Source organism: Alnus glutinosa, chromosome 1 (assembly GCF_958979055.1).
Source record: "Alnus glutinosa chromosome 1, dhAlnGlut1.1, whole genome shotgun sequence".
In the NCBI taxonomy this organism is placed as follows: domain Eukaryota; kingdom Viridiplantae; phylum Streptophyta; class Magnoliopsida; order Fagales; family Betulaceae; genus Alnus; species Alnus glutinosa.
The window spans coordinates 11,095,373-11,118,763 of NC_084886.1; the positions used below are offsets into that span (position 1 = coordinate 11,095,373).

A 23,391-nucleotide genomic window follows, 5' to 3' on the forward strand; every position below is an offset into this window, starting at 1 on the left:
GGGAGAAAGTATATATTAGTGGTAGTCGATGATTTTTCTCGATATACTTGGGCTATTCCTCTTCAGGAAAAATATGATGCTTTTGATGCAGCCCAACATTTATTCAAGAAAATTCAAATTGAGCAAAACTGCCAAATTATGAGGATCTGCAGCGATCATGGAAGGGAATTTGAGAATGTCAAATTTGAAGAATTATGCCTTTCATATGGAATTAAGCAGGAATTTTCTTCTCCTACAATCCCTCAGCAGAATTGAGTTGTAGAAAGAAAGAACATGGTGATTCAAGAGGTGGCTCGTGTAATGATCCATTCAAAAAAACTGGCTCAACATTTTTGGGGTGAAGCTGTCAATACTGCCTGCCATATTATCAACAGAGTCTACCTGAGGGTTGAAACAAACAAGACTCCCTATGAAATTTAGTGAGGTAAGAAGCCAACAGTTAAGTACTTCAAAACTTTTGGAAGTAGATGTTATATTCTTCGTGGTAGGGAGAACCTTGGAAAATTTGATCCCAAAAGTAATGAAGGCATATTCTTGGGGTACTCCACAAATAGTCGTGCTTACAGAGTTTTCAATAAAAGAACAGAGACTGTAATGGAATCAATTAATGTTATAATTGAGGAAGAACAAGTTGAGGCACTGAGCGAGGGGGAGGAAAATCAACCCATTTCTGCTAAACTGCCTATTCCTTCAACTGACGTTATTAAGACTTCTCCAGATATGTCTCCAGCTGAATCTCTTCTTATTTCTGAAGCTTCTGATATTGCTGCCGGTGCTTCTGAAGATGAGGATAATCCCACAAATCTTCCTAAGCGGTCATGGGTGAAGCTCAATCATCCCCCCAGCAGCTCATTAGGTCTATTGAAGAAGGGCGTCAGCTAAGAAACAGAGTTATCCAGCCGTCAAATGAAGTAGCTAATTAAGTTTCCTACAGCTGCTACCTTGCACAGACAGAGCCCAAGAAAATTGATGAAGCCCTGCATCTCGGCCATGCATGATGAGCTCCATCAGTTTACCAGAAATGATGTATCGACTCTGGTTCCACGACCTGTTGATCATAATATCATTGGGACCAAGTGAATTTTCAAGAATAAATCAGATGAGCACGGTACATTGGTCAAGAATAAAGCACGACTTGTTGCCCATGGGTACACTCAAATTGAGGGAATAGACTTTGATGAAACCTTTGCTCCGGTTGCTAGGTTAGAATCCATTAGAATTCTTATCTCCATCCCTTGCCATCTTGGATTCAAGCTTTATCAGATGGATGTAAAGAGTGCATTTTTGAACGGCATCCTACAAGAAGAAGTTTATGTAGAACAACCGAAAGGATTTCAAGATCCTCATCATCCCCATTATGTCTACAAGATAAAGAAAGCCCTTTATGGGCTTAAGCAGGCTCCTCGTGCTTGGTATGAGCGTCTCACTACATACCTTTTGGCCAAGGGGTTTACAAGGGGACAGGCTGATCAGACCTTGTTCATCAGAAATCAAAGTACACACAAGCTCATTGCTCAAATCTATGTTGATGACATTATATTTGAAACTACTCTAGATTCCCTAGCCCATGAATTTTCTGAGGAGATGAAGCAGGAATTTGAGATGAGCATGATTGGTGAGTTGAACTACTTTCTTGATCCTCAAGTCAAACAAACTTCTGTAGTCATTTTCATCTCTCAATCCAAGTATGCTAAGGATCTGGTTAAACGTTTCGATCTAGATGAGAAGAGTCATGCTCGGTGTAATGCCCCAGATTTTTATTAGACACAATATTTTTTTTATAATAATAATAATAATAATAAAATAACTTATTAAGTAAGTTAAGTAACTAAAGCAACAAGTTGGAAAAAAAAAAAAAAAAAAAAAAAAACTTATAACTTGCACAGCAAGTTATTTTCTTCTTTTATTATTTTCTTCTTCTCTCTCTTTTCTTCGTCTTCTTCCTTCTTCGTTTCTTTTCCTTTCTTCTTTTTCCCGAGAGACACAGGGAGAGACGAGAGAGTGAGGGATCGAGGGAAAGAGAGAGAGATCGATAGATAGAGAGCAAAGATTGAGAGGGAGACAGAGAGAGGAGGCCGAGAGATCGAGAGAGAGGTGGAGAAGAAGGGATCCGGTGGATCCGTGAGCTGGAGGACACGATTTTTGGCGAGGCAGAGTGATTTCTGGCGGAACCCAGACTCAATTTCCGGCAAAAAATCTGTGCGTTGAAACCCATCAAACCCATGAGACCCGTGACCCATGAGCTGAACCCGACGATTCCTGGTGAAACCGTGACTGTGAGACCCGAGAACCCGTTGAACCCGATCCTCCATTTACGAACTCCGGCGAACCAGAGACGACTCGGCGGCCTGTGATGTGATTTCCGGTCGAGCCAGTGGCGTTTTTCAGTGGGTCGTCGGAGGGAACAGATTCCGGTGGACCCAGAGCTAACTTCCGGTAGCTTTTTCGGCCAGTTGAGCTAGGAGATGTTTATGGTGATTGAGGGCGGTTTTTCGGCGGTTTTTGGGGTGACTTTTTCCGATGAATTTTTGTGGAAATCCTTGTGGTGAGTGAATCTTATATTAAAGTTTAATTTAATTGATTATTGATTTGGGTTAGGTTTTTGATGAATTCGGTTTTGTAGAGTGATTTTCTGGGTGTCCGGCTGGGTTGTGTGATGGTGGTTACGGTTGCTGTGATAGGGTGTTTTGGATGGGTGCTTTGATTGGCCAGTTGCTGTGATGTTGTAGTTTGGGTCCTTGTTAATTGATCATGTATGTGTGTGATTTTGGGTAGAACCCGTGTTCCCCTATTGGCTGAATACTGCCTTGATGTTGCAGGTGATTTTGGGAATGGTCTTGTGGTGGATTTTTAATGAGTTCGGTTTAATATTAGTTGGTTTGAGTTATGGAATTTTGGACTATGGATTTGATGATTTAAGAAAGTTCATTTTTGGGGATTTCTGTGAATAAGCCAAATGATTTCTTGCTTCTTTTATGTTGAAATTACTAACTATTGAGGATTTAGTTCACTAAGGTAGTGGTGTTGGTTAGATTACTCTGAATTTCAAGTGGGTGATGATGTTGGTTTATATTTTATTATTAGAGATTGAATTTAATTGTGTTGGATTGTTGTTTGGGTTTGTGTGGTAGAGGTTAATGCTAATTGAAACTGGTAGAATGGTTTGGTTAGTCTCTTGTAGTGACCATGTATGGAGAGAGTGGTTTTAATGGGTGTTCTTGATGGGATTCAAATCTGGATTTTGGATTGATAATTGTTGATGTTGGATTTTTGATTAAGTCCCCGTAGTGTTATTTTAATGACATTGGAGTTGGTTTTAGGCCTTTGATGCTTATGGGTGCCTAGGCCCTTGATTGGAGTTGATTCGGAGAATCCCTTCTATATGATAGCCAAATGGAGTTTATGTGGTGTTGTTGAGATTTTGATTAGGCTCTATGGAGGTTGGATCGAATGGGTATCCGGTTAGAGGATTTTGGTGGTTTTTGGATTTGTAAATTTGGAGATATTATGACAGTGTTGAATTATCGGAATGTTTACCTAACTAGAAATGAAGTTAGGGAATGGGTAAATAAAGTAAATGAAAGCATATAGGAAATGGATGGAATACATAAAAATTATAATATGTTAAATAAGGTTAAAGTCCTAAAGCTAAACTCCTTGAATGGTTAGTAAATGATAAAGATTAAGTATTAAATATAATGGTTAAATGTGAATGCCTTAGATTGGTAAATTGTTCAAATAACCTTAAGACAAGAAAAATAAAATAGTGGTATTATGGGTATACCTAAATAGACTCTAAAGTCAAATAGTATTGGAACTTTACAATTTATGTGCCTATATGCGTATTGTGAAATATATAAGTGTGTTATGAGATTAGGTTTAGCTTAATAAACATTCTATACATAGATGTCTATACATATATATGTACATGGGCCAAATACACTTAGTTAGCTTAAATGAATAAACAACTATAAGACTTATAGTTAATAACAATAACAAATAAACTAATGAATATGGTAAATACATCTTGGTATTAATAATCAAAGATATCATTAGAACCCAAACCTAAATGATAACCTAATAATGGTTTAGGATACTTAACTAGACTTAGAAGCGGCTAATGAGACGTGTGAGCATGTGGGTAGTCTATGGGTCATAGAGTATAGAGTTCCATAGTGTTGTCTAACGTTATAAGTATTTGCAGGGTCGCGTCATAATTGGAGACTTAAATGGGTTCTTCAACGTAGAGTTGGAGTCGTGAGTCCAATGCAGCCAGGTGATATTTTACTCACTGAGAAACTGTTATTTTTATATATTATAGGATTGCAAAATATATATGTTGTTTTATAAATCTGAACAAACTGTATGTTGAATATATCTATTTTGCTTGATTTGAGTACTTTGGAGTATGTTCAAATATATCAATGATAGTTTCAGAATCTAGTATTGTGTGTTGCATGATTTGGATGAAGTATTGAATTGTTTAGCAAAATATGATTTATCAGCATGATACAGTAATGCAATATTTATTGGTCAAGCACAAAGCATAGAGCATAAAGTATACAGTAACCCAGTAGTAACCCAGCAGCAGCCCAGTAACAGCTCAGTTCAGCAGTTTAACAGCAGCACATCAGCATGCGTAGCATATATAGCATGATTTAAATTGTGTGATGTTTTCATGATATAGAATATTGTAGTTCTTATACTAGACGTATTAATATGCCTAAGAGTTTCAATGGCAAAGAACTTATGTATACTTCTATTGTCTAGCTGCATAATTTAAGAACATTGAGCTTTGAGGTGCAAGGGTATTGTCATTATTCAGTATGAGTAATACAGTGTCCTGAAAGTAGGTAGATGGATTGTCGTGGCACATCAGTAAGAAGTGCTTGGATATCAGAGTTTTGTTTTAGTAATCGTATGGACAACTATGTGCCATAGACATGAAGTTGTAATGCTCTAGGATTCGATGTTAACCATATTCAAAACATGATAGTAAGCTCGTACTAAAAAGCGAGATGGCATGTTTTAAGTTTGGTGTACTTGGATGTGACGCTATTGGTTGCAATATCAGTGTAACTTGGGAGTAGGTAGGTGGATTGTCGTGGTACATCAGTAAGAAGTGCTTGGATATCAAAGTTTTAAAATAGTAACCGCATGGACAACTGTGTGCCATAGACATGAAGTTGTAATGCCCTGAGGCACGGTGATATCACAGTTAATAACGTTAGTTCTCTGTGCATTTGAGCTACCAACATAAAAGTATTATTGTAGATGGGTGCGTACGTAGTTGCTTTCAAGCCAATGGAACTTCTACGTATGGGTTCAACTACATAGTATGTTTTAAATGTATTTTGATAGTCGGTGTTTGCTATATCAGCTATGGGGGTTTTCAAACAAAATTTTATAAATTGATAGCTGTTATAGTGTACGCGTGACTAAAAAGAAAAGTTGGTTCATTGCGAAAACTCGGTTAGCTCAATATCACTGAGGTCTCGGTATTATGTACTGAGACGGTGAACTCACTCTTTCACCTATACGGATGTGGCAAACCCCCACAACAGTATAGATGATGTTCCCCTGGCTGCAGGTACTCCGGTCGTAGTGATGGTTTTATAGTTGTGCATGTGGGATATTATGGTCAAAGCTCGCCACGACGGTCGTAATTAAGGGACCATGGGCGTCCTCTATTTTATAAGTTTTGCTGATGGCTTGTGACGCCTGTGTCACTTGTTATTGTATAAAGCCATTTCTGTTATGTATTTATATTGATGAAAGACTTAAACGCATAGATGTTAAATGGCTCTTGTTGTTATTGATTTATGATAGATGTTTAAGATGTGATTTCCGCTATTAGGTTTATGTTTTCCGTTGCATATAGGGGTGTAAAATGAGCTCGGCCGCTCGTGAACTCAGTTCGGCTAAACTCAATTCGGTCTCGGTTTGAATAATAAATTAGCCGTTCGTGAACACAATAATATGTTCGAATATTAAACGAGACATATTCGTATAAACTCGGCTCGACTCGGATAAGCTTGTATAAACTCGTATAACTTCATTTTTATGATTTTTTCTTAGTATTATTTTAATTTTGTAATAAGAACATCTTAAGTAAAAATGTATCATCTTCCTAATATGATAGATATAGCTTGAATTATTGTTATGAGTTTAATTTTATAGATTTGTGTGTACATAAGTGTGTTTGTGAGTATGTGTGGTTATATGTGTTTGTGTGCACACATGTAATTTGTGTATGTGCATAATAAATTTATATACATACATATAAACTCGAGATTATATTATTTAAGATTCAAGTTAATTTATTTAATGAACTCAGATAATAAAATTTTAACAAGACTTAATTAATTAATTATTAGTATGGATTTATGAAAATATAAACAATCATGATATATACTTTATATAAGAAATGAATAAGTTAATTGAGCAGCTCGTGATAAGATCGAATTCGACTCGTGTTCGAAATAAAATTAAACGAGCCAAGCTTGAACACAATATTTTGTTCGATGATAAGTTCAAGCTCGACTCGTGTTCGAAATAAAATTAAATGAGCCGAGCTTGAACATTCAATACTCGATTCGACTCGGCTCGAATACAGCCCTAGCTGCATAGTAGGTAGATGTTGTACTCTGATTTACCAAGTACATATTATGAGGTATGTACCCTATGTTGGCATTGCGACACATCTTCATGCCACTGTGAGGATCCATTTGCATTTTAAGAGATTAATGTTTATGAGATGTTTTGTATTAAAAAAAAAAAAAATGGGTCGTCACAATTGTTGAAGGATACTTTGATGCAGACTGTGCTGGAAATGCCGATGATAGGAAAAGCACCTCGGGAGGATGCTTCTATGTGGGAAACAATCTTGTAGCTTGGATGAGTAGGAAACAAGCCTCGATTTCTCTCTCCATTGCTGAGGTTGAGCATATTGCTGCGGGAAGCTGTTGTACCCAATTGTTGTGGATGAAGAAGCTGTTATGTGACTATGGATTCACTCAGGATACCATGATTATCAACTGTGATAATACTAGTGCTATAAATATTTCCAAGAATCCTGTTCAACACTCTCGGACCAAACACATTGACATCAGACATCACTTCCTGCGTGATCTTGTGGAATCCAAGATAGTTTATCTCTCTTTCATTCCCACTGATAACCAATTGGCTGACATTCTTACCAAACCTCTAGATGGTAGCAGGTTTGAGTCCCTTTGAAAAGCCATTGGTGTGTGTGACATGTCATAGACATGTTTTTCCATGCTAGGATTAGGCTTCCTTGTGTTTCTTAAGTCTTATCCTCTGATAGCATGATGTTGATAGTAATAATAATAATAAAAATAAAATAAAGATTGGGGAGTTCTGTAGCAGAGTGGTTCTTTTTAAAGTTTGTCAACTATCTAATGTATCTTACTCTATTTTATTGGTTCATTGTGCTTTGATGTATTATACTTACATGTGGTTGAGAACATAAGTCTGACATATGTAAAGTTTTCCTGCTCATTTTCTTTATGATTGATAGTTGCTTTTCTCATGTGATGATATTGTGCATTATCCAAGGCTTCTCTAAGGTGCATTCTTTCTTCTCTGACTTCTTGGTTCTGGAAATTCTAATGAGAGAGATGTTTTTGACAAAATGGTTAAAATGACCAATATGCTAGTTGAACCTAGAGCCTAAAAATTCTAGCATTCTTTTTAGGCTGCAGCACCAACAAAAACCAAGCAGTTATTCTTCTGAATTATGTGTTATATGCGTATATTCACTGCTTCTATGCTGAATTAGCTTTATATCTTGTCTTTCATGGTGCAAGTAAAAATTTTACCTTGTCCTTCATGGTACAAGTAAAAACATTTAGGTGCTGCATCTTAGAGGAAGTGTATCAGATGAGGAGGGTTAGGCCCTAGTAAATAATGAGGTTTGACTTTTGACTGACCTTTCATTGATTTTCTCTATTGTCTAGAAAATCTGGTTCCTTTAAGCTATATGAGTGAATTTCAAAACCTTTTTGAGAAAGTCTTCACACACTCACACGCATTACATGAGTTAAGCAAGATATTTTAATTATTATGTTTATAGGAAAAAAAATTTGCCTATCCAATGCTTGTATATCGACTCTATGTCTGTGTAATTATGATTTGCAGTTTGGCAGATTTCTCAGAATTGGATACATGCGTGTGATGCTCTACTTGTGAAGGAACTAACCTTGTAGCTTTTCTCTCTCTTTTGAGCAAGATGTTTTCATGTTTAACGGGTTCTTTGGTCTTTAGAACTATTGTTGGATATTTTATTACTCTGTTTACCCTTGTCCTTCTATGACATCTAGGGGGAGTAATTGTTGCGTGGCATTTCTTATTACTCTGTTTTACCCTTTGTCCTTTTGTGACAAAAAGGGGAAGTAATTTTTTATTTGGACCGAGATTGTATTTTTAACCAGTCAAGTGATTTTTGTCCCAGAATGGCCAAAGGGGAAGTTTGTTAGTTTGTGATTTGCTACATTATGTTGGACAAAAGCACTTCTATATAATGATGCTTTTTATACAGGGATGTTGTTTTATTCGGAGTCTACACTTCAGTTTTGTTCTTCAAAGAAGACTATGTGCGGAATTCAAGGCAGTTAGTATAGTTCCCTTGCAACCGTCCGGACGCTTATATGTCCAAGCATCATCCATCTAGACGACAAGAACTTTCCGTCCGGACCTTCCTTTGTGTCGAGAAGCTTTGAACTGCTCCAGCCTGCATCCGTTCGGATGACTCAACAACACGTCTGGACGCTGTCCAGTGTTCGATCAACTATGTAATTTCTTTTCAAAATACAGATATGGGAAGATAGCTGCAACCGTCCGGATGATGTGTGTTCCCGTCCGGACGCGCTCATTCATAAGGCAAGTTGTGCATTCAAAATCCAGATGTCTAGACGTTAGTCTTCATGGTCCGACGCTCAAGCTTCATATATGAAAATTGCGTGCATCAGATCAACCATCCGGACGACAGATGTTATGGTTCGGGTGCGCCAAGCCTTGATATGGAAATTGCTTGCAGCTAAAGTGTGACTGTCCGGACGTTAGAAAAACACCGTCCGGACGCGGCTTAATTCAAGAAAGAATTTCAGTGAAATTTAGAAAGTCGATTGCACAGTTGTCCATCTGGACGCCTTATGTCTATCGTTCGGACGGCACCTAGGTATTTCAAGTCAGACCCTCATTTGAACCTGTAGCCTATAAATAGAGACCTCTAGGCTTGAGAATTGTAAGAATTCGGTATTGAATTCCATAGAGCTTAGAGAGTTTATTGTGAGGATTATTGTGCTAAAGTGTTATCTCTGAAGCTGTTGCCAAGTGTTGTTGTTGTGCTGAACTAAAGTCTATCTTAGGGGTTGACCCTAAGATAAAGGATTCCATTAAAGACTCCTTCAAGTAGGAGACTTGGTTGGCAAGCGTTTGTGTTGGGTTACACGTCAGAGTTTAAGGTACTTCCATTGCATAAGAGTATGTGAGTGCTACTGCTTTGTAACTAGCTTTGTCTTCTGAATAGTGAATTTCCTAGGTTTGGCTGCCCCGGAGTGATTTTTCTCTTAATTGAGTTTTCACTTCGTTAACAAAATATCTGTCTCTTTATTTTCCGCATTGTGATATTTTGTTGCACACTTTTGCACATACTTGTTAAAATTAGAAATCCTTTAATTTTCAACATCCACGAGAGTCTCACAATTAGTAGGAAAAACACCTGAATAGGGGGTCCAAGACATTTATCCAGTGGTCGCAGTATCTTTGAACATAATGTCTAATAAACGAAGGTTCTCTAAACCTTTTTCCCAGAATTTTGAAGCATCGGGACTTCTTTCTGGTTGTAGGGATAACGATAGAGACTTACACAAGTAGGTATACCTTCAAGGGATTTATGCATAAAGAAAATTGAACATCCTACACAAGTAAATAAATAACTCAAGTTAATGATGATTGTAGAGTAAATTCCCTCTTCGTCTTTTGGTATATATAATTGAAGAGTCTATTTGTTATTTTGGTAATGTGAAATGGAAGCTTAATTAAGCTCAAAAATCATAAAACTGATTATGGATAAACTGGAAATGGAAGGTGCAAGGGATTTACGCATAAAGAAAATGAATATATTTAATCGAGAGAGGAATTATTTACTTCCATAGAACATTTAACTAGCAGAGAAATTCTACATGATAATAAACTTCCCAAGAAATGAGTAAAATACAAAAATGGGCTCCAAAGCACTTTCCCTGAGATTGAACTGACAAACAAATATCAAAATGCTACTTTCTCCATCGCTTCCACCAACAGATTAAGGCCCTCAAGCTCTGGTGTATTATTATTCCTGGCACAAATATGGACCAGCATGACTTAAAAAATATTAAGCCAAGGAAATAATTAAACAAAAAATTGTACTCAAATCAGTCAAAATTTTACACGATATCACCTCAAGAAGAACAAAGCTTCCCACACAAATGGTCGTCGCAAACGAATCAGACATACGAAGAAGCAGAACCCGCATGCTCCTTCTCTCCTCTATGTCATACCAAAAGAGACACTCGTCATACTGCTCCATCAGAACCTTCTTTCCATCTTTGGAGCACACCAAAGGCTTACAGTACTCAAGAGGCCAAGACACTGCATCTAGAATAATGGTGTAAAGCCGAGTCCAAGTGTTGTCTACCCCGTACTCCTTGATCACCCAAACATCTTTCAGTGTAACATAGACATTCGTACAAATACATATACATCCTCTCAAGACCACAAAACCGACCACTGAATCTTCATCCAATTGAACTAGGATCGTATACTCCCTGAACTTCTTGGTGGCTAGATCGAAAGCCAAAAGGGCGGATGAGGTGATCGGGAGCCCACTCAGAGTAACCAACCAATGGAAAGCACCGTTTAAGGAAGCCGAGCTCGAATAAGGACGGGACTCTTTAGGCCATTCCTCTTCAACCCTCGTCCAAGAATGCGTACTCAGACTATATACCTTGACTTCAAAGGCCCTTATCTCATCAAAATTTCTATAGAACTGCACAACCCTAATCACTTTGTAGTAGTCATTAATTAGGTCGTACCTGAAGGCCATAGCAGCCAAGAAAGGCATAGAGTTGATGAAACCAGCAGAGTTTTCCATCAGCAAAGACGACAACTTCTTGTACCATCTGATTAATGGGTTCCAAATTACAATACTGATAATAGCTTAAAAGTGCATATTTTATCTATTAAAATAAGCATTATCATACTATGTTTTATCATAATTCTTGCATTTTATATTTAATTGGGGAATATTGTTTAATTATTAAAGTTGAGCTTAAATTGGTATTAATGCAATGAATTGTTATTTTGTAGAAGACTAAAAGAAGAAAAACGCGTGGAGGACCAAGGAAATAAAGAATAAATTCGTGAGGTCCACGTAGAAGAAAACAAGACATGGAAAATAAGAAAAGAATCTCTTTCCATAACAAGGCAATTGATTTTCTTTCCTTACCCGGCAGATTTATGGGGACCTAACTCACACATATTTCTTACCATGAAAGAATCAGCACCTAATCAGCTCTTTCCATGCATAACTCGCCAACACATGTATGGAGACAATGGAAAAGTCATGCGCTGCATTAATTGTCGAGATACGTGATTTGTTTTCTATGAAGAGCCAAACTTGCAATAATTCTTAAACAAGGAAAGAATCAAGAAAGCATGTGTGTGGCATCGAAAGACTTAGCAAATTAGTCTCTATATATCATGCTTTGCTTGTGCTAAAATGGGGGAGAAGCCGAGGAGAAGCCAGAGGAGAAACAGAGAAGGGGGCAGTTATGGAGGCTCTCGACCGGTTTTGTTGTTTGTTATTTTTTATTTTTATAAACATAAGTGGTTAAATCTCTAGCTAAGGCTAGGGGTGAAGCCTAGTATTTTTATTATGTATTCTTGAGACTATATTATTTGTTCTTCATAGATTAATGATTAAATTTGGGGATGATTTTTATTTGATAGTAATTTAATGAAACAAGTTTATTTTGATCTATTATGATTTTTGTTTATATCAAATGCTTACTTTGTTTGATTTGATATGATTCGAAAATATATTGAATGCTTAATTTATTGTGTCATGTTTATGAAATCAAATTTTCAATCAACCCATGTTTGATCTATTTTATATTATGTCTCAAGGATATGTAATAAATTGCTAGGTGGATCCCTGAAGCCTTAGTGTTTTCTTTTAATTTTTCTTTTTATTAATTTAGTTTAGTTTATTTTATTTTAGTTTATCATCTATCAATTGCTCCACTTTTTAGTGGAAAAATCCATTCAATTTACTTTTTTGCACAATTATAGGAATTTTACTTGGTATCTACCATTCCCTGTGGATCGACCTCGTACTTACCGAGAATTTATTACTTGCGAAAACCTACACTTGGGTTTGCACCCTTTGTGGTCCAACAAGTTTTTGGCGCCGTTGCCGGGGAATGTGTTTCAGAAACTAAGTTTAATTTCTGTTATTATTTTTTATTTTTTATTTTTTATTTTTCTTTTAGTTTTGAAATGCAAGATTGGTGGAGCAATCCTTTTTCAGGTGTGTACCCAAGATCATTGTGCAATCCATACTCACAAACGTATAATCACAATTGGCAAAATCACCCAAATTTCAGTTGAAATAATCATTCATTTTTCAATGAGCCCCAAGGATTTCATTATCATCATCCTTTTGTGCCACCACATCAAAATACATTGGAGGATACATTCCAAAATTTTCTTCAAGTCAACAACCAAATCCTTCAAACCAATATCAAGGATGATGCATTGCAAACCAATAACTTGGAGGAAACATTACAAGCCTTCATGAAAGAGCAAGCCCAAATCAACCAAGACAACAAGCGAGATCTTCAGGAGTTGAAAAACTCACTCAATAGAATTGAGTCTTATTTGAAGAATGAGATTGAGAATGAAATTTTTTTTGACTCAATGACTCAATATGGGGACAATGAAATTGAAAATCCTCAAATGGACGATGATGATATGTTGGGTGATGTTGAGGAAGATGCAAATGTCCATGAACTGAAGTTGGTTGAAACGCTTGAGCAAGATCATTTTGATATATCTTGTCTTTATGAGCCTTTAGAATCTTGCTTGACTAACTCTTGTGATTTGAATTTTTGATAGGATTGTACACTTGGATTGGAGGTGAACACCTGGAAGCCGTTTGAACTGCCACCTCATGAGTTCAACCCATTGCCATCAAATGATATTGTGCAAAAAGATAACTTAGAATCCTTGCCAGCAGCACGCAAGTATGCGCATTTAAAATTCAAGGATGACTTTCCCCTGGTAAGTTCATCCAAACTTGATGCTTTGCAAGGAGGTAAGTCATTTAATGTTTTGAATGATTATAAAAGCATGATGGGTTGGAACATTGCTGATAAGAAAAAAATGAAATAGAGAATCATATTTTTTATTTTTATTTTTTCAATTTATGTTTGTGTCGTAGTTTGGGTTTTCTTTGTTTTTGTTTTGTTTTTCTAATTTTTGCAGGTATAAGTTTAATTTGTTTCATCACTTCAAGGTACTCTTCTTAATCTATACTTCTGTGCTTTATTTTGTTACATTTGAGACAATGTAAGTTTTAGGTTGGGGGGAGGAGTTTGATGCTTGATGTTTGTCGTTGTTTTGTTTACTATATATATATATATAAAAAAAAAAAAAAAAACAAAAAAAAAATGATATTTTCAAAACAAAAAAAAAAGGTTTTTTTTTTTTGGTGTCTTGTGTGTTTTATTTTATTTTATTTTTTGTGTCTCAATTTTGTTTAGTAAAAAAAAAAAAAAAAAGTTGTGCTATGATGTTGATTGAGCATGACTACATCATAACTGTGGTTTGTATGTCATTGGTTTGTTTAACATGTTGAACACTGCATGTCATTAAAAATCTGAATCTTTGTACTCACATGTTGGATTAGAGAGACTTCACTTGTTTGAATTATTTATCACAAGCACATTAGCATTGGTTCTGTGAGGTATAAGATTTGAATTGAGGAATGTGTATCTTAAGATTTGTAGGATGAATTGTTGATGAAACCTTGGCTTAAATTCAAAAAAAAATAAAAAAAATAAGAATATCATCAGTTTGAGTCTCATTGAGTAACCAGATCTCTTGCCTCACTAAGCATTGAGTATTCGCATAAAAAGATGAGAAATTCATGTTGATTGATTGTATGGCTAGTTTGACTTCGTAGCTTTTTTTACTTGAGTAATTAAGCCCTCAGGGATGTTTCTACATCTAGTACCCTAAAACCATCTGGTTTGGGAGTCACTGGCCCAACACTCGTTACATAAGTCAATTAGAAAGCTTAAGGGGGTCAACCATTGCACAGCTGACAAAAAAAAAAAAAAAAAAAAAAAAAAAAAAAAAGATTTAAGCCTTGTTTGTTTTTATCGGATATAATTCCTACAAATTTTGGGATACAGAAACTTTGAGAAAAATTGAAACCTCATGAGTCTATGTTAATTTCACTTTGCACTTAGTAAAGCATGTGTTGTCTCAATTTTTCAGCTGTGAGTTGAATGATTTTTGATGACCTGATGATGTGATTGTGATGTTCACCTTATTAAACTTACTCATGATGTCTAAACCATGTGTTTGTACGGAAGTCTTTGTTTGTCAACAACATAGTGCTTTAAAATGTTTGTAGGTATCATTCCTGACAAACCCTTACGAGACTGCACTCGTCCACTAGGGAGTCCTAAGGGTTTAAAAAGCTTGTTCCATACGCTAAATGCAATCGTACATCCCACGAAAGAAGGATTTATCTTGTTATTTTTTTATTTTGTTTTTCATTGCTAAGGGACTAGAATTAAGCCGGTTGGGGGGGGGGGGTGTGATAATAGCTTAAAAGTGCATATTTTATCTATTAAAATAAGCATTATCATACTATGTTTTATCATAATTCTTGCATTTTATATTTAATTGGGGAATATTGTTTAATTATTAAAGTTGAGCTTAAATTGGTATTAATGCAATGAATTGTTATTTTGTAGAAGACTAAAAGAAGAAAAACGCGTGGAGGACCAAGGAAATAAAGAATAAATTCGTGAGGTCCACGTAGAAGAAAACAAGACATGGAAAATAAGAAAAACATCTCTTTCCATAACAAGGCAATTGATTTTCTTTCCTTACCCGGCAGATTTATGGGGACCTAACTCACACATATTTCTTACCATGAAAGAATCAGCACCTAATCAGCTCTTTCCATGCATAACTCGCCAACACATGTATGGAGACAATGGAAAAGTCATGCGTTGCATTAATTGTCGAGATACGTGATTTGTTTTCTATGAAGAGCCAAACTTGCAATAATTCTTAAACAAGGAAAGAATCAAGAAAGCATGTGTGTGGCATCGAAAGACTTAGCAAATTAGTCTATATATATCATGCTTTGCTTGTGCTAAAAGGGGGGAGAAGCCGAGGAGAAGCCAGAGGAGCCAGAGGAGAAACAGAGAAGGGGGCAGTTATGGAGGCTCTCGACCGGTTTTGTTATTTGTTATTTTTTATTTTTATAAACATAAGTGGTTAAATCTCTAGCTAAGGCTAAGGGTGAAGCCTAGTATTTTTATTATGTATTCTTGAGACTATATTATTTGTTCTTCATAGATTAATGATTAAATTTGGGGATGATTTTTATTTGATAGTAATTTAATGAAACAAGTTTATTTTGATTTATTATGATTTTTGTTTATATCAAATGCTTACTTTGTTTGATTTGATATGATTCGAAAATATATTGAATGCTTAATTTATTGTGTCATGTTTATGAAATTAAATTCTCAATCAACCCATGTTTGATCTATTTTATATTATGTCTCAAGGATATGTAATAAATTGCTAGGTGGATCCCTGAAGCCTTAGTGTTTTCTTTTAATTTTTCTTTTTATTAATTTAGTTTAGTTTATTTTATTTTAGTTTATCATCTATCAATTGCTCCACTTTTTAGTGGAAAAATCCATTCAATTTACTTTTTTGCACAATTATAAGAATTTTACTTGGTATCTACCATTCCCTGTGGATCGACCTCGTACTTACCGAGAATTTATTACTTGCGAAAACTTACGCTTGGGTTTGCACCCTTTGTGGTCCAACAAATACCTCTCCCATAGTTGTGGTGGCAAACAAGTCGTTGCAGTAGTCCAAGATAATGTTGTACTTTTTTCGATAGCTCAGTGGCTGGTGGATATTCACGAGGGTTCCGTCAAATCAGTCGTCATTGTTAAATCGCACTATGAAGCAATCCAGCGATGGATCTACGTCGCACTCCTTGAAGATGAGGATGCGTTCTCTGTTGGCTGCGATGGAGAGTTGGAGATGCATGAATGTTGGCAAAATGAGTAGTTTCGTCATTTTGACTGATTTGAAAAGTGTCTTATTTGGTTGTTGTTTGTATCAAATATCAAATGTTTTTGTTAATATGATGAGTGATGCTATATTAACATTCATTTTGTCTTATATGAAACATTTTAGAGATCAAAAGTTACATATGGTGCATGTGACTATTTGTTGAAACCTCTTTGAATTGAAAAGCTCAAAAACATATGTCAACATGTAATCTGCCAAAGAAATTTGACTCCAATGGGCAAAGTGTTTGAATATGAGTGTTGGCAAGAATATAAAAATAAAAAATAATGAGAAATAATATTTTTTTAAAAAAAAAAAAGTAGAGAAGAAAATATAGTATATGCTCAAGTTTGTATTGAAAAAGTAGTAGATAAAGCAAGAATTGCACTAAGAGCAGATTGAATTTAGGAAACCTTAATATTTGACATGCTCTTAGCAAGTTGAAATTTTGATAAACCTTGTTTCTCATTAAGCCACAAAGGTGGAAATGCCCTCTTGGTTTCCTCCAATATCTTTCCATTTTTCTCATTTATGCTTTCAAATTTTGTAAACATCAAAGCATTAAGTAATAAAAAAGTATCGAGTCCTTTTAATGTCAAGTCGATCACACTTCGCTTATGCAATGAGACTCCAATGTTCACTTAATTAGCATGATAACATTTTGTATGGACTATGAGGGTGAAAAAAAAAAAAAAAAAAAGCATGCTAACATGCTTTTTGATAACATTTTGTATGAAGGTCATATAATAATTATGACTAACACATCATGCAAATGATATGAAGGGGAGATCGAAGTTAAAAAAGGAAAAGTGAGAATGAAGAAATTATCAATTTTTGGAACATATCTTGTAACACTCCGGTCTCATTTTGAGAAGATGAGTAGCCTACATAGATTGAGTGATTTATAAAAAAACTTATGAGTGCTAAGTCTTACATTGCTTAGTTATTAAATGAAACTGGGGTTTATAATGAATTATATGAAAACTCCAAACTGACTAGTTATTTTGAAGTAATAGCACAGATATGACTAGCATTTTTCTCTAGGTCGTTACAAATAGTATTAGAGTCACCTAAAAACGCCATGACATGCGGTATTGGAACGTTGCATGATGTGGCTTTGACGAGGACATCAGGAGTTTAAGAGGGGGAGTTTGTAATACCCCGGTCCCATATTGGGAAGATGAGTAGCCCACATAGAGTGTGTGGTTTCTAAAGATAGTCATGAGTGTTAAGTCTCACATTGTCTAGTTACTAGGTAAAACTGTGCTTTATAAGAAATTCTAGGGAAACTCCACATTGATTAGTCCTTTTAGGGTGATAGCGCAGATGTGGCTAGCATTTTTTCCTAGGTCGTTAGATATCTAGTATTAAGGAAATGCTAAAGAAAGAAATTCTGACTTCTTGCGCTTGTTTATCTCCCAAAATTTTTGTAAGACAAAGATGCTTCGTCTTTAGCTCTTCACCAAACGAAAATGCATCACTTCATCTGATGATTCTCTATATCAACTAATTAAACCACAAATCAATTTGGAATAATATTGTAGATCATGTCAAAATATGTCAACTAATTAAACCACAAATCAATTTTCCTGAGTTTATAACTATTCAATTTGGACACCCACTTCTGACTTCTGAAAGTATTTTGCATGTTCTCTCATTTCAAATTAATTAAGCAACTATAGATCTTAAAAACAATTTAATATAATTGTCTATCAGCCTTGTTGGGTTGTCTCTAAAAATGAAACATATATATACCTGTTCAGACAGGTGGGATGCAATTCGAGTTAGATTACTACAAGCAAATTGGTGGAATCTAATTTGGTATCCTATGGCTGTTCCTAATTAAGTATGCATTAATTTGTGATGTGGTTAATTGGTTATGAAAGAAAGTTTAACAAGATCAGGGGAGAGACTTTTGAAATGGGGTTTTAAAGGGGATGTAATGTGTTTATTTTGTAGAAGTTGCATTGAAGGTATAAAGCACTTAGAATATGGAAATAAGTGCTTAATAGTAGATCCTTAATTATGCGGAATGTGATGATATTATCAATCGCCAATAGCGGATTAAAAGCTTTGAAGAGTGTTAAATGTATCTCACATCGCCAAAAGATATGGACTTTTGCAAAGAGTACTAAGAAGTTGAAGGTTGGTTGTGTCAACTCAATTGGAGTGCGACAGTAGTGTACCATATTTGGAGGCAAAAAAATGAATTAAAACATGGGAATTGAACCAGCTCAAAACAAAAGAGAAAATCTTGCAAAATATTATTTGGAAAGTTAGAGCTCGAGTTATGGTTAAATTAATTAAGGTGGATTTAAAAAGACACAAGGAAATTTAGATCTCTGATTGAGTTGGAGGCTACCAATGAATCTGCTTTGTTGCAGTAGAAATGCTGCTGCATTAATATAGATGCTTGTGTAGGGATATGCTTGGTGCTTTGTAGAGTTTGATTTTTAATTGATGAATGACTTTCTGGTATATATGGTGATGCTAGTTATTTTGGTTGCAAGCTTATTAATTGCATGTGTTAGTTTTTTTTTTTTTTTTTTTTTTTTTTTTGATGAATATCTAGCGAAATTGCTGAAGTATATATATATGTTGTGAGTGTTTGTTTTTTTATAAAATACCCATTCATCTAAACAAAAAAAAATCTTTAACATACTCAATATACAAATAAAACAAAACTCTAATGCTTTTCAAATGAAATTCATTCCACGTTTAGAAAGTTTTTTTTATTTTTTTGAATTGCCCGTGCATATATGTCAGCAAGGAAAAATTATCATCAAATATCGTCGCTTTTGTAACAAATATACTATTTCAAAAGCACTTGATGTGGACTGTTCATGCAAGCTATTTGACCAATGGTAAGAAGAGTCAGATCGACCATTTTCAATTTTGAGTTTGATGCTGAAAGAGCAAGCAGGTTTTCTCTGGCTCTGAGAAACCCAAATCCCTCCCCCATGGGCCAGCCCCCGACGTGAACTAGGTCAACTAGGCAAGCTAGCATGATTGAACACGAACAGAAGAGAGAATGGCAGGGTTTGTAAATTTGTAATTTAGTAATGAATGAACACTGGCCTTCTCAAATCCAAATGACTAGCTAGGGGACCCTTTGAAGCATGGCATCATCTGATTTCAGGCAGCCTAATACTACCAAATTTGTCATTCCTGACAAGTCAACGACCCGCGGTGGGCAAGATGAAGGTACAAGGCCTCGTTGACCTTCCACATATACCTTCAAATCATTTAATTCACACAAACACCATGCCAGAAATTGTCTCCACAGCTCCTTCACTGGAACCCTTCCCCACAAAATATCACACACAAACCAAGAGAGATTGAGATAGAGGGTGCATGTGGGATCGAAGTTACATCTAAACTATTGAAAAAACGACAACACCCAGTGACGAAACTAGGAATCTGTCTTAGTAGGGGCGGACTTAAAATAATAAAATATAATGATAAATAATTTTTTTTTATTCTTTTTATATACTATATTTTTATAATATATAAAAGTATGGTAATTACAATTCAAAATATAAATTATAAATAATATATGTATTACAAAAAATGTATATCAAACTTCATAAATATATGTCAAATTGATATATCAGTTAACATGTAGACACTAATACAAAAAATAAAAATAAAAAACAAAATACAAAATTAACTTTAAAAAAAAAAAGGAAAAAAACATGTGGTTGTGGCCACGTTGACAAGTCACGTTGCAACTTGCAATGACTAAAATTCTGAAAAGTATCTATAAAAAAAAGAAAAAAAAAAGTAGAAGGCTTACGGTGCAAGAGATTGTCCAGAAAGAAGCGGAGATGCTGGAGGCCAAATAACAAGATTTGTGTTTTTTTAAAAGATTTGTGTTCTTAGCTTCCGATGGTTGGTTTTTCTATGTAGGAGTTCTAAAGTTTTTTCAAGATTGAGAGATAAATGTAATTTTTTTTTTTTTTTTTTTTGTGTTTTTTCACAAAATTATTCCGTTCCTCTTTTTAAGCATTTAGTGTTTGTTTTTTTTTTTTTTTTGATAAACTCTTTTTTGACGGTTGGTTTTTCCATGTAATTTTTTTTTTCTTCTATTATGAGCAGGGGCAGGCATCAGCATCAGCATTTTTTTTTTCTTCTTTTTAATGTAATTTTTTTTTTCTTTTTACAGATATCTAAAAAAAAAAAAAAAAAAAAAAAAAAACCTTTAGACATTTAGGGGGGGCGAGAGCCCCTGCTCGCCCCCCTTTGTCTCCGCCGTTGACAACACCTAAGCCTTATCATTGAAGTAAATCAATATCTCTTCTCAAGAAGCTTAAATGTTAAGAATGGGGATATTGGGTTGAATCTTTATATCTAATTCATGCATATATGGTTGCATATATATAATATTGGTTCAAAATCCACATGTAAATTCACATGCTATAAATTATTATCTATGTCTCCTTTGATGACTTAAATTAAATACCGAGAAGAACCGATTTGTGATCAAGATCTATTGAGTACGGATTAATTCCTTCGAGGAGAAGGAAAAAACGACAATTCATAAAAGAAAACATTATACATGTATGAGTTGTAATTGGTGCACAACAAGGTGATCCACCACATGGGCCTCATCACATATGTCTTGTGTTGTGCAAAAATCTTTTCTCATACATGCATAGAGATACACTTGAGTATATATACTTTATCATGACATAACTTTATGTCGTGGAGAATGTGTGATAGTAAACAAAGTTTATAAAAATCATGCACTTATATTATCTTAAAAAAAAAAAAAAAAAAAAAAAAAAAAAATTGTCTATGAAACTAATGATTATTAATTATTTAGCAAAATATTTGTTAATATTCCAAGGCATAGATCGAGAGAGAGAGATCTGAGTAATTAATATTCATCACCAAGACTAGAGGAGTACAAATTAATTTTGTTTTTAGAGTAAAAATAGAGAATATTCCAAAAGAAAGAGGCCACTGATCATCAAATCCATATAGCTAGCTAGGCATGCATTGAAGATAGAAAGGAGCTAGCTCATCTTTCTTTAGCTAGATTACGTCACATGGCGCTGTTTGATGGATAAAACTGAATATCTGTTGAACCGAGCTCGCGATATCTTCAGCTGTGAACCTCGATTCACTAGCAACCTGCGCGCAAGTATGCCATGCATAGATATATCACAAAGTTTAACCAAAAAATATCGTAATTTTTTACATAAAATTGCTCTATAAAAGTTATATACCTTGACATTGAACGAATAGAGAACAGTTTGTTCAATGGTGGTGATGTTGGTGTGAAGGATATTAAGCTGCAAATCTTCAAGCGCTGCGATGGTTTTGACGAGCTGGCCTGGTCTTCTTCTAGAAAGAATTTTGATCATGGCGTCAAACCCTAGAAGCTTCACCTCCACATCAGCCAAGCAGGACTTGTTCTCAGCTGTCTCCTCTCGGAGTCCGATCTCAAAGTCCACAAGCTTGAACTGATCATTTGGAAGAGGTATAGGAGGAAAGCATGGTGGCTGTGGCTGAGGCGCCTGAGGCTGTTGGATTGCAAGAGATGAATCAGCCTGTCTTGGACCTTCTCCAAAGATTCTTCGCCGCTTCTGTGATTCTAAGCATTGCAGAAGTTGCTCCAATTCCCTCACAAACTCAATGGCTCCCCCAATAATAGAAGCTTGATCCCCCTGAGAAAGAAAAATAGTATTTCTTTCATAATCTTTCTCACTGTTAGACTATAAATACAATGATTTGTTTCTAGCTATCAGTTTAAATTTTTGAGATAAGTGGCAATTAAATATATACCCTTTGCACGTATGAACCGGGCATGAGGGATCTCAAGACGCGAAGATGTTCATTCATTTGCTTCCTTCTGTTCCTTTCAACCGCAATGTGAGTCATCCGCTGGCTCTCCACTTCCTCGCTCGTCTTAATACTTCTTGGTCTTTTTCTCTTGGTTTTGGCTTCGGGTGTAGGGTTCTTGTGGAGATGATCTTCACCCAGAAATCTAAGTTGCACCGAAGTATCATCAGAAATGTCCCGGGCAGCTTCCTCATCCTCTCTAAACCCACTTTCTTCTCCCAATAATCTTGCTTCATCTTCCACACCCACCACCCCTTTGAACCTGATATCTTCATCACATGCTCCATGCTGTGGGACCATCAGAGACGTATGATCCTCCAACTTGTCATTCAAGACCGGGAACTTAAGAAAGTAAACCGGGTCAATCCCAGATTCTTCTTCCGAAATCTTGGATTGGTTCAGTGCCAATTTGGGCCCAAAGTCGGCAAACTGCATCACATCAGCGAAGCTCAATTTATCAAAAGAACCCGAACCGCAAAATCCGGAAGCTATTTGCTGTTGTTGCTGTTGCTGTTGATGACTCAACAAGTAATCGACCATCCCGTTGTTGTTGTTGTTGTTATCTCCTGAAGTTTCACCAATCCGTGGCTTCATGAATTGTTGATGATCTGGAGGGTAATCCAGGCCAGAAAAACTTGGCGGCAGTAAAGGTGCCTGCAAGAATCCGGTCTTAGAGCAAAACAACATGGTCGGTCGATCTTGTAATAAAAAGATTTATCAACAAAGACAAACAACCAGTGGTAGTACCGAGTAGTTTTCTTCTTTCTCCATTGTTATGTGTTTGTATATACATATATATGATAACTTGAATCGGAAACTGTAATTAAGCGAGGTCAATGCATGCAAGGACAAAAACCCTAGTGAATTCCGACAGCTCGGGTCCCTCCACCTGCAAAAGTGAGTGATGGAAGTTGATGAATTTACAGCCAGTAATTTACATTAATTAACAGGAAATAGTTTTTTGAAATAAAAAAGGATCGATGGCAAAAACATCAGCTAGCTCTAACAACGTTCTAGGGTTACAACAAGTACAATTTAGAAATTGCTCCACCGACCTGAGTGGAGAGAGACTAAGCTAGCAATATATTACACAAATTAAACAGTGAAAATGAAATTTGAAGAATCGATCGATATATATATAAT

General features: G+C 35.6%; 2 protein-coding genes across 3 annotated transcripts; both read right to left on the reverse strand.

Moving 5' to 3' along the window:
• Window positions 1-10,290: 10,290 nt before the first annotated feature.
• On the reverse strand, window positions 10,291-11,155 carry LOC133868685 (F-box protein CPR1-like). The gene is made up of 2 exons (XM_062305692.1): window positions 10,455-11,155; window positions 10,291-10,360 (listed from the first exon to the last, which is right to left on the reverse strand). Exons 1-2 carry the CDS (start codon window positions 11,153-11,155, stop codon window positions 10,291-10,293), a joined length of 771 nt encoding a protein of 256 aa, XP_062161676.1.
• A 10,104-nt stretch (window positions 11,156-21,259) lies between these two features.
• LOC133858576 (transcription factor FAMA-like) lies at window positions 21,260-23,376 on the reverse strand. Of its 2 annotated transcripts, XM_062294056.1 has the most exons (5): window positions 23,304-23,376; window positions 22,996-23,137; window positions 22,192-22,902; window positions 21,633-22,073; window positions 21,260-21,537 (listed from the first exon to the last, which is right to left on the reverse strand). In XM_062294056.1, exons 2-5 carry the CDS (start codon window positions 23,017-23,019, stop codon window positions 21,439-21,441), a joined length of 1,275 nt encoding a protein of 424 aa, XP_062150040.1. In that variant the 5' UTR covers window positions 23,020-23,137; window positions 23,304-23,376; the 3' UTR covers window positions 21,260-21,438. The 2 variants fall into 2 exon arrangements, with proteins under 2 accessions (XP_062150040.1, XP_062150039.1); XM_062294055.1 differs by lacking the exons at window positions 22,996-23,137; window positions 23,304-23,376 and having other exon boundaries at window positions 22,192-22,935.
• Between the last annotated feature and the right edge of the window lie 15 nt (window positions 23,377-23,391).